Here is a 12,065-nt window from a genome sequence, read left to right on the forward strand (position 1 = left end):
TCACATGACTACACTCACCTGGTTCTCTTACAATCTTTCTCACCTTCTTTCTTTATTCTCCTTTATGGATTCATCTTATTCCCACTCCTTAAATATTGGTATTCTATTGTGTTCTTCCTGGGTGCACATTTCTCTTCACTTCCCACACTCTCTGAGGATCTTGGCCACATTCACATCTCCATGCTAATGACTCCTATGAATCTCCCTTCAAGATGTCTCTCCCACACCTTTGGCTGAACGTGCTATACACTCTATGTCTGATAAAAGTGAAATCAGCTTGCCCTCAGCACCAGTTATCTCTCTTTTTCGAGGGAGGACCGTCAGCTACCCAAAGCCAGATTTTTGGAATCCTCATTATCCTTCCACCTTCATGCCAGGTCCTGATCTCCCACAACTAATCAATCTGCAAGTTCTTTCGGTGGCATGTCCAAAGGTATGTTCCTTTCTTACTATTTCTGGCCTCTACCTGGTTCACAAATTCATCATGTGTTTCTTTAGCTACTAAAAGACCTCCCACTGGGCTCCCTACCTTTAGTCTTTCTCTCCTCCAATCTGTCCCCCAGGGAACAACTCAAATAATCTATCTAAAATGGGAAGCTAACTACGATTGTGACTTCCCTACTACCTGCTGGCTCGTCATCCACTGGTTCAAGTCCAAGCTCCTTGGCACAGTATGGAATTCCTCAGTGACATCTCCTTTTCATAGTATATTTTAGTCATATCAAGCTACCTAGAGTCAGTCCCTTGTTCAGAGTTCATTCGCATGCTTGCATGCGGAGCAGGCTGAGCTAAGAGTCGCCTTCCTCTCTTCTTCCAACACTATACTTGTCACACCATATTTAAATTACCCTTACTTACCCTTCCAAACTGGACTGCAGAGAACAGATGCTGTTCACATTTGGTAACCCTATAGCTCAGCATTTGTTTCTTCATTCAGTGAGTATTTATCAAGTGTCTACTACCCCAAGGGTTCAGGGAAAACAGCAATAAAGAAAACAGAGTCTTCATGGATCTCACATCCTAGTGAGGGGGCTCCAGGAGATTGCCCACATACAGGCACTCAAGATATGGTGCTCATAATTAAAGATTTCAAACATCAGGCAAATGAAAGAGTCCTAAACCACTGTTTAAGCGCACTGTCTGGAACATTGCTCTGACTCATTTTTCCTTTTAACAGCAAACATGGCAGTGACTAAGACAACGTAAGCAATGGACTGAACTGCCCTAACTGTGGGTATGTGGTCTTGGTAGGTGCTAATTCTCCCTAACTAGAAGAAAATATTTTCCCACATACATGGAGATACAACCTCATATTCAAACAATCCTCCAGGGTAGCAAGGGAATTATTAACATCCTATTTAATTAGACATTTAAAAAGCTATAGGAGATTAAAGACTTTTACGATACTTTAAGATACCATCACAGTAGGGGTGCCTGGGTGGCATAGTCGGTTGGGCATTCCACTCTTGGTTTTGGCTCAGGTCTGATCTCCAGGTTGTGAGATCCAGCCCCACATGGAGCCCTGCGCTGAGCCCCTATGAGGCTCCAGGCAGTGTGGAGTCTGCTGAGTTTCTGTCTCTCTCTTTCTCTCCATCTTCCCCCCCGCCCGACTCATTCTCTCTAAAATAAATAAATAAATAAGTCTTTAAAAAAAAATTACACCATCACATTAGTAAGCTATTTCTTTCACTAGTAAACCCTGTCCTCTTTATATCGGAAGAGGAAAACTGATGTATTTCCTCATTCTCTGAAATGTAATTACCAGATAACTTCTTAAACATAACTTCTTAAACTTCTTGAACTTTTATTCATGGATGATGCATTATTCACTATTTTCTAATTATTATAAGATATGTATACAGTTTGAAATAACTGTGTTCTCCTCTTTCCTCCCCCATTTAAATTAGCTTTCTCACTTAAATATCTAAGTTTCTGACTATACGCGTTTTTGCTTTTGCTGATTAACTTCCTCGTGAGTTTCCATGATTTTCAGAATGCAACACTGCTTCACCCTCTGCAAACCTAAAAAGCTCTTTCTATCTCTGAGGAGTGAATTTCGGTGATTTCTCTGAGTATTTTCTGAGCTCTCTACAACTCTATAAAGCTGTCTTACAGGTGACTCAAATAAACAGCAAACCTGCTCCTCCCACTATGGAAAGGACATAGTTCAGTAAGGGACACCACCATTTATACAGATGCTCAAGCCAAAAATATGGCATCATCCTTGATTCCTTAACTCTCTTCTTTATCCCCACAGTCTATTTCTATCTCCTGTTGATTCTTTTTTCTCAGTGCCTCCCAAATCTGCAGACTTTGCTCCAGCCCTATTACCGTCTCCCTCCCTCTAGCCTTAATGCGGATGCTCATAACTGGATTACTGCTTTAGTTCATCTAGTTCATGAACTATTCATCTATTATTCCTATATCTATCCAGCAGATAGAGTCATCTTTAAAACATGTCTATTTGACCTTATTATAGCGTAGTTGACAATACTGAATGTCCCTCTGTTGCCAAAAGGGCAGAGAACAAATTCCTCGATGTGGTTTCCACACCCATCATGAGCTAGTCTCTCTGTTTCTTAAGTATCATCTCTCACCATTCTCCTCATGATCAAGCCATACCCAAATGTGCAGATTTCCTTGAGGCCACCATACTTTTAAACCTCTATTTATTTAGAGGTCTTTATTCAGGTGTTTCTTTGGCTCAGCGCATACCCCTCTTTCTCTCTTGGAAAAGTTCTTCTCTGACTCTGAGCAACGTTATTTCCCACACCCACCATGGTTTGTAACCACTTGCCCCAAGCCTGAGGAGCCATGTCTGTTTTCTTCATTCCAGCATCCCCAGCACTGAGTACGAAGTAGTCAGAACACAGATTTGTTAACTAAATGAGTAGTATGATTCTAACTGAAAACTCATTATTTAAAAGAACTGAGAGTGAACGTAATCATTAAAAAATGTAAGAAACTTTTTCCCCCAATAGGCACAAGTGGTCACATTTGATCCCTAGTGAATATCTGCAACATTCCAGAGTTTAAATCCCAAATGTTAAGTCTCTAGTCAGATTTGCACTTCATCAGACCTACAATCCAGACTGGGGTTTAGCTGCCCAAATTGATATCTGAGCTGACTCATTTTATTTTGACTGTTTGAAATTAGCTTCCACAGCTGTTGTAGTACTGCATTGTCAATCATTTGCCTTTTAGATCAGAATTTAACCAATTTGGAGGAAGAAAACAACAACCTTCAGAGGACTTATTTTTCAATGTTTTAGCAGAACATAACTACCATTCTCCCCATAGATATCCATTTAGAGCTCTCTCAGATTGTGTATATTCTTTACAAGAAAAAAAAATGTGAATGGGACTTGAGGCTATATCCTAAGTTTTTAACTTGTCCTCAGTAGATAAAACTTTAGTATATGGTCTTTGAAAATAAAAACTGAGCTTTCCCTAAAAAGTAGGATAAAGCATTTAAGTTTCCCTGCTTTTATTCCACAAATGTTCACCAGACGCTCTGGGCTTGTGATGAGTGCTCTGGTGGGATCATATTTTGATGTGTTTTATACTGTGCTTTGATCCTCTACCTCTTGTTACCTCATGACCCTTCTAAAAACAGCTGGACATCTATGTGTCAGGAAAGGTTTTTACAGAAGAACACAGGAGAAAAAAAAACACAGGTCTTTAAGCTTTAAATTTGAAATCATGAAAGACTTGAGACATAATATTTTTCAAACCATATAATCAGTTGGAACATTTTTTTCTATTCCTAGATTAGATAGTCTATGTCAAGAGAAAAGAAGAAGAGCAAAACAGAAAACAAGGGAGAGGAACAGAAGGGGAAGGATAAGAGAAGGGAGGGAGCAGGGAAGGGGAGAGGAGGTGGAAGGAAAGAGTAGGAGAGGGAGGAGCTAGAGGGAAGCAAAGAATGAAGTGCTGGGGGATCCCTCATTCAGGGCCCTGTTCTAGACCTCCCTGGACTCTATCTGGAGAGAAAGTTGGAACCTCCTGATAGGTTTGGGGACTAGTGAATGGGAGTCCATTCTACCTTTCCCTGGTAGGGTTGTGAAAAGCAAGAAGGCATCAGAGGTTTCCTGTGCTTGCTGTTGTATCAGCTAAGATCTAAAGAAGAAAACAGAAATAACTCTGCATAAAACTGAGGACATTTCATTGTGACAAGGAATGGCTACATTTGTGGCAGAGAAACTAAGAAGCCAAATAGGATGACAAATCTAGAGGTGTGAGCAGCCACAGGAAGCCACTACTCCCCCTACGCAGGAAGACCAATGAGAAGAGATGTTTTTAGACCCCAGGGGCCAAGGTCACCAAGAAAGTTGGAACCACAGGAGGCCTGATTGGACGGAGAAGATTATAAAGGAAATGTAGCTGATGGTGATGATGAAAAGAAAGGTGGAAGTAAGCTCTGGCCTCTTCCCCTTCTTAACCTCCAATTGCTCACAAATTCCTCACAAGGACATGACGAAGCCACTCTATGGCTGGGTGAAAGAAGGGTGAGGCTTGGGCCTGAAAGCAAATGCACCCAGAGGTAAGAGCAGGAAAATGTCTGCAGGGCATGTCTAGGACTACGGACTTAAAACAGCCTCAGATTCCCCCAGCATGACCCAGAGGGGTGCAGAGCAAGGCATACATATCAAAGGAGCCTGAAGACTTAAAGGAACTTTGGAACTGGGACAAGGAAGACACATCAGGGATCTAACTAAACAGGAAACCACAGACATCCCAGGGGATTCCAGCTTGGACAGAAGACAACATTGACAAGATCAGACTTGTCTCCATCATAATGAGTTGACTACATGTAGCTGCCCCCACCCCACTGGTACCATACATAGATGACACTACCAAGGAAAGGGAGAGGAAATCATCTAGCAGAATGGAGACCAAATCAAAATTCACTCTTAGATAAAGGAAAGAACCAAGACCAATAAACAGGTACAGTCTTACATCTAACAGAGCCCACTAAATGTCAGGAAAGAATGGACACAGCACAGATATCAGTAATGCAATGAGAAATGAAGAGAAATAGGTCATGTTAAAGGATGTGCTGGGGCTGTGGCCTCAGGTGATATTTGATGAGCTTGAGGGATAAATAGGGATTTAGCAAGCAGATGGGAGATCCTCACCTCTATTGTCTTCCTATATTCATTCCAATGCACTGATTCTCTTTTTAATATTTTATTTATTTATTCATGAGAGACAGAGAAAGGCAGAGACACAGGCAGAGAGAGAAGCAAGCTCCATGCAGGGAGCCCAGTGTGGGACTTGATCCCAGACCCCAGGACCATGCCCTGAGCCCAAGGCAGATGCCCAACCACTGAGCCACTCAGGCATCCCAATGCACTGATTTTCAAAAGAAGCCAATGCATTCCTTTTCTAACTACAGCCCATTAAAGTCTTTTTGAAACCTGGCAAATCTTTCCAGGTTTATCTTCCTTTTGATTAGTAAGTAGGGCAGTGCTGGAATGATAGGATGAGTGTGAACTCAGTTTCAACTCTCATGTATATCAGCCATTTGCAGGAAATGAGCTTCTTTTTTTTTTTTTAATTTATTTTTTATTGGTGTTCAATTTACTAACATACAGAATAACCCCAGTGTCCGTAACCCATTCACTCTCACCCCCCGCCCTCCTCCCCTTCTACCACCCCTAGTTCGTTTCCCAGAGTTAGCAGTCTTTACGTTCTGTCTCCCTTTCTGATATTTCCCACACATTTCTTCCCCCTTCCCTTATATTCCCTTTCACTATTATTTATATTCCCCAAATGAATGAGAACATATAATGTTTGTCCTTCTCCGACTGGCTTACTTCACTCAGCATAATACCCTCCAGTTCCATCCACGTTGAAGCAAATGGTGGGTATTTGTCATTTCTAATAGCTGAGTAATATTCCATTGTATACATAAACCACATCTTCTTTATCCATTCTCTTTTTTTTTTTTAAGATTTATTTATTTATTTTAGAGAGAGAGAGCATGGGGGAGGGGCAGAGGGAGGAGAGAGAGTCCCAGGCACACTATGTTCTGAGCACAGACCCTGACAAGCGACTCCATCTCAGGACCCAGAGATCACAAGCTGAGCCAAACCAAGAGTCCAACACTTAACTGACTGCGCCACCCAGATACCCCAGAAATTAGTTCCTTAAAATGATGTGATGAACACTGGGTGTTTATATGTTGGCAAATTGAAATAAAAAAGAAAATATAAAATTTAAAATGAATAAATAAAATGTATCCTTTTGTAGATTTGATGAGGCCATTTTTAGACTTTAGTTTTGAACTAAAGAGTGAGATCTTAAGGCACTCAGCTAGTCTTACTGAATGTTCAGTCCATAAGAAAAACATACATAAGCCAACTGGAATATATTATTTCCACATTACCAAACTTCTATAATGAAACAGATTTCAGATCTATCACGTAACATTCCAACCTGTCAGGACTTTGCTCAAAATACTGAGTTTACCATTTTATAAGCAGAGAAACAAGACCATTGATTTACAAATAACCTCAACTATCACTATTCCAGAAACAATATTCCTAATCTTACCTTTTATAATCTAATAATTTAGGAAATAAAAATAATTGATGTTCTCGTCATTGTTTACAAAATGAAAAATGATTATATTGCTGAAAACAATAAAAGTCCTTGAATTAATTTGAAAATTTTCTTTACCTCATTAGAGATGTTTGTTCCAGAGAGATCTACCGATACCAAGGAAAAGATGTATACAATATGTTCAATTCCTAAGTCAGTCAAATATTCACAATTTCGTAAACTCAAGTAGTTTAAATTAGAGCAACTGAAAGAGAGTACGAAGAATTAATTTTAGCTTTTAATCACAGTGTCAGTAATTTCAGACAGTAATCAAAACTGTCTGAGAGAAGTAAATGGTATTGAAGCAAGGACTTTCTTTTCCTCAAAATAAAAGTAAACTTAAAAGTGGAAAATAATTTGGTATTACAAAGTAGGATGAATTGGAGGTGGATTATGATATATTATTAAATATGTAACATATACTATATATATCTGTGGTTTCATTTCATATTGCAGCTTCTAATAAGAAAAAATACTTCATGCATACAAAAAACTATCATATAAGTAGGATGAATGACCACTAAAAGTGGAAGGTCAAATTTCCACTTATCCCTTACTTGTTTGCTACAGGAATTGGCTCTTACTATACACAAGATCTCTGACAAGTAAGGAGGATCAAGAACAAACCCACCAACTAGAACATCCATTGGGAGAGTAAAGGTTTACATAGATAGAGATAATGTCCTTGAAAGGTGCAGAGAAGTCACTCACGTCTAGATAGTGACAACTTCATTAATGACTCCCTCTCAAACATTGTCTAATGTGAAATTAATGAGAAACATCTCAGATATGATCAAAAGACTAGTCTACAACTCTAGTGTTTTTTATTTTATCTCACTGAGTATTAGACCTGTTTCTTGGTCTCCCAAGAGTTTCCAAAATGGCTCTGAAGGTTTATCTCTGATCTCTGCTTTAGCACATACACAATTACTAATGATATGATGTAAAATTTTATTTTTTTATCATACCGCTCTGATAGTTTCACAATAGAGGCATCACTCAGGTGGATACAGTTACTTAAATTCAGCTCTCTTATCCTTGTGCTCACAGGACCATCAAGAAATTGCTTTAGTCCCACATCACCAATTCTGTAGGAAAGAGGAAAGCTTTACATGTTATTTTATATGTAAATCTATAGAGTACTACTTAAATAATAGCTACTACATTCAATATGTTCTAAAATAGCATGGTAATATCTTTATACTGGCATTGTGTTGATATTTTAAAACCAAATTTGGTTATATAACTTTTAGTGTTATAGGAAAAGTACAAATGATAGTAATGGGAGAAATACTAATTAAAATGTTCTTCCTAAAAAAATAAATAAATAAAATAAAATAAAATAAAATAAAATAAAATAAAATAAAATAAAATGTTCTTCCTGTCTACTGCTCATTCAATTTGATGGCATAATTATTAGAATTATTAACAAGACAGATGGTTCTTAAGATCTCTTTCTCTTGGGTTAAAATGTGATCCAGTTAAGGAGTTCCTGATGCAGTCTCTCCTGCAAAAGCAAAACACCCAAACTTAGGAAAGAGAGAAAACCAAGACTAACAGGCAAACTACTGCCAGAATAATGAAGGAATTTTCACAAAATACAAGGTCAAGTTAGCTGGACTGGAAATCTAATGAGTGTGGATTTTTTTCTGCTGAAGTACAGAAACCTGGATGAAGACCTTGACCTCAGTCTTCCCATATTTTCTACCCCTAATTCAGAGATACCAGTGTGTCAGGGCCATCTCCATCCCCTGCCCCAACCATGCTTTATAGTTGCCTGGAGATCTGTTTGGCCCATCCATTCCTTGTCTTCCATTGGGAGTTTTATTTCTAATTCCATGTGGAGACCACCAGCTCTTTCTAAAAAGCATTTCAGTAAATAAAGCACAACAGGAGATTGCACATTGCATCCAAAGAGGGGTGGCTTTCACACAGCACAACCCCACAAGTAGGTGTACTGATGAGAAGAGCCTTGGGAGCAATATATGTTGACTGCTGACAGCTTTTATGCCCTGTATTTGGTCAAATTTACAAAGAACTGCGAAGTACGGACAGAAGGTGAATGGGCCTGTTTAAGCTGCATGGGCCATATTAAGTGGATACTTCCTGTGTCCATCAACTCACCTTTCATCTGTACTAGGACAGGGAGATGGTGGCAGCACGTGGGAAAGCAGTTAAGGGTCTGGTGGGTGGATGGGTGAGGGAATAGGAGGAGAAAAGGGAGAAAGAGGGTACAAACACAACTGATTGACTTATTTATTGGCAAATACAAGGGCTGGAGTAGTCATTGAGAGATCTTATTACTAACCAGAAAATAAATACAGCATAGGATTTGTAAGACTTGAGAAAGCATACCTTTGAAAACGATTTTTGAAAGAAAATACAAAAACATTAGAACATATTAAACAAACAGTAGGAATTAATAAGTGACCTGGCTATACCAAAAATATTCTCAGATGCATTCTACGATGAAAAGGCAGTGACCTGAGATAAGACAGATGGCAAACATAGCAGTGTTTTTCTATATATCTTGATTTTTCAAGATATGTCTTCTAAGGCAAGAGAAACAAAAGCAAAAATAAACTATTGAGGGACTAGATCAAAATGAAACCTTTTTGCATGGCAAAAGAAGCCAACAAGATAAAACAGCAACTTACTGAATGGCAGAAGGTATTTGCAAGTTACATCTGATAAGGGATTAGTATCCAGAATATATAAAGATCTTATAAAAGTTGGCCCCTGGTGACAGGGTCTGGAGAAGGGGCAGTGGGCACCATGTCAAGCCACAAAGGTGGCAGGAAGGAGCCCCTGAAGCAGCCCAAGAAGCAGGCCACGGAGATGGACAAGGAAGATAAGGCATTCAAGCAGATACCGAAAGAGAAGCAGAAGGAATTGAGGAGCTAAAAGCAAAGGCCACAGGGAAGGGCCCCTCGCCACAGTTGGAATTAAGAAATCTGGCAAAAAGTAAGCTCTTCCTTGTACCTGAGGCAATGGTGATTCTTATCTCCATTCCTGTTTAAACATCTGTATTCTGTCCTCAAATCACTAAGTTGTACACCTGAAACTAATGTAACCTACAGCTAGAATAAAGTGTTGTCTTAGATCCTGTTGTACATTTAAGAATGAACTTTTGTAAAAAGATAAAAAAATCAATCGATCATAAAAAAAAAAGCTTATACAAGTCAACACCAAAAAAAAACAAATAATCCAATTGAGATAGAGGACCTGAAGAGACATTTTTCCAAAGATTTACAGATGGCTAACAGACACACAAAAAGATGCTCAATGTCACTTATCACCAGGGAAATGCAAATCAAAACTACAATGAAATATCACCTCATACCTGTTAGTGTCTAGTAGCAAAAAGACAAGAAATAGTGAGTATTGGTGAGGATGTGGAGAAAAAGGAATACTTGTACACTATTGTTGGGAATATAAATTGTGCAGCCACCTTGAAAAACAGTATGGAGACTCCTAAAAAAATGAAAAATAGGACTACCATATGATCCAGCAATTGCACTATTGGATATTTACCCACAGAAAATGAAAACATTAATTCAAAAAATATATATCAATCCCATGTTTACTGCAGCATAATTTACAATGGCCAAGATATGGAAGCAATCTAAGTGTCCATCAATAGATGAACGGATAAAGAAAATGTTGTATGTATATACATATATATTATGTATATATACACACATTATACAATATACGCAATGGAATATTATGCAGCCATAAAAAGAATGAGATCATGCCATTTGAGACAAAATGGGTGGACCTAGAGGGACCTAATTGAAATAAATCATACAAAAACAAAACCATATAATTCCATTCATAAATAAAATCTAAAAAAACATATGATTCCACTTATAAGTGAAATTTTAAGCAAAAGAGAAGAAAACCAAATGAATAAACAAACAAAAAGCTGAATCAGGGGATCCCTGGGTGGCCCAGCGGTTTAGCGCCTGCCTTTGGCCCAGGGCGCGATGCTGGAGTCCCAGGATTGAGTCCCACATCAGGCTCCCGGTATGGAGCCTGCTTCTCCCTCCTCCTGTGTCTCTGCCATTCTCTCTATGTCTGTCATAAATAAATAAATCTTAAAAAAAAAAAAAAAGTTGAATCAGACCTATAAATACAGAAGACAAATGGATGGTTGCCAAAGGTAGAGAGTTGGGAGGATGAGCTAAACGGATAAAGAGGAGATACAGGCTTCCAGTTATGAAATGAATAAGTCATGAGAATAAAAGGCACAGCATAAGGAATACAGTTAATGATATTGTAATAATGGTGTAAAGGGACAGACGGTAGCTATATACAGATAGTGAGCACAGCATAAAGTATAAATTTGTCAAATCACTAAGTTGTACACCTGAAACTAATGTAACACTGTGTGTCAACTATACTCAAATTAATAAAGAAAAAAAGAATAGATGGCAAAGAAACTAAAAATTCAATGATAAGTATAATAACCTAATTTAAGTCATCAGAACCAAAACTGACCCTTTTAGAAAACTGAATTAATATGTAGAAGGCATATTTGAAAAGTTCCTTTGAAATGCAGAAGGGTAAAGAATTAAAAATAAATGAGATAAAAAATGAAGAACCAGGATTCAGTCTTTAAATAAAGAGGATTCTTGAGAGATATAACAATAAATAAAGCAATAATCAGAGACATATAAAAGCCTTTAAAATAGCAAAAGAGGGCAGCTCCGGTGGCTCAGTGGTTTAGCGCCGCCTTCAGCCCAGAGTGTGATCCTGGAGACAGGGGATCGAGTCCCACGTCGGGCTCCCTGCATGGAGCCTGCTTCTCCCTCTGCCTGTGTCTCTGCCTCTCTCTCTCACTCTGTATCTCTCATGAGTAAATAAAATAAAATCTTTAAAAAAATAAAAAATAAAAAAATAAAATAGCAAAACATACTCCATACATTAAAAAAGAAAAAGTAAATAAAAACAAAAGGTAAAAAGTACAAATAGTAGAGACATAGAACACAAAGAAGTCCTAATATATTAGTTTTATAATAATTTATAATAATATAAATAAGTTGAAAATATCTCCTATTAAAAGATGAGATTGTCAAATTGGTTTAACAAATAACTCTAAATTATAAGTAGTCTATGAGAAACACATTTAAAATAAAATGACAATACAACAAAAAAAATTGCAGGGGTGCCTGAGTGGCTCAGTTGGTTAAGCATCATGACCCTGGGGTCCTGGGATCAAGACCCAAGTTGGACTCCCTGCCCAGTGGGTCTTATTTCTCCCTCTCCCTTGCTCCTGTCCCCTGTTCATGCTCTCTTAAATAAATAAATAAATAAATAAATAAATAAATAAATAAATAAATAAATTATTTTTAAAATTTGCAAAGATGTATATATAATTTTATATTATAATCCAGGAGGCATCAAAAGTCAATAGAAAAGGATTATTCAGTTAATGTTCCCAGTTAATTGGTTAA

At 38.1% G+C, this 12,065-nt stretch overlaps 1 protein-coding gene across 10 annotated transcripts in view; it reads right to left on the reverse strand.

The window, feature by feature from the left end:
* FBXL13 (F-box and leucine rich repeat protein 13) overlaps nt 1–12,065 on the reverse strand; it is a 204,777-nt gene that overhangs the window by 54,697 nt on the left and 138,015 nt on the right. For all 10 annotated transcript variants that reach the window (XM_077863928.1, XM_077863934.1, XM_077863930.1 and 7 more), the window contains 2 exons: nt 7,575–7,694; nt 6,685–6,811 (listed from right to left, as the gene is read on the reverse strand). In XM_077863928.1, coding sequence (XP_077720054.1) covers nt 6,685–6,811; nt 7,575–7,694 — 247 coding nt within the window. The remainder of the gene's footprint in view (nt 1–6,684; nt 6,812–7,574; nt 7,695–12,065) is intronic.

Source organism: Canis aureus, chromosome 21 (genome assembly GCF_053574225.1).
Source record: "Canis aureus isolate CA01 chromosome 21, VMU_Caureus_v.1.0, whole genome shotgun sequence".
Lineage (NCBI taxonomy): Eukaryota > Metazoa > Chordata > Mammalia > Carnivora > Canidae > Canis > Canis aureus.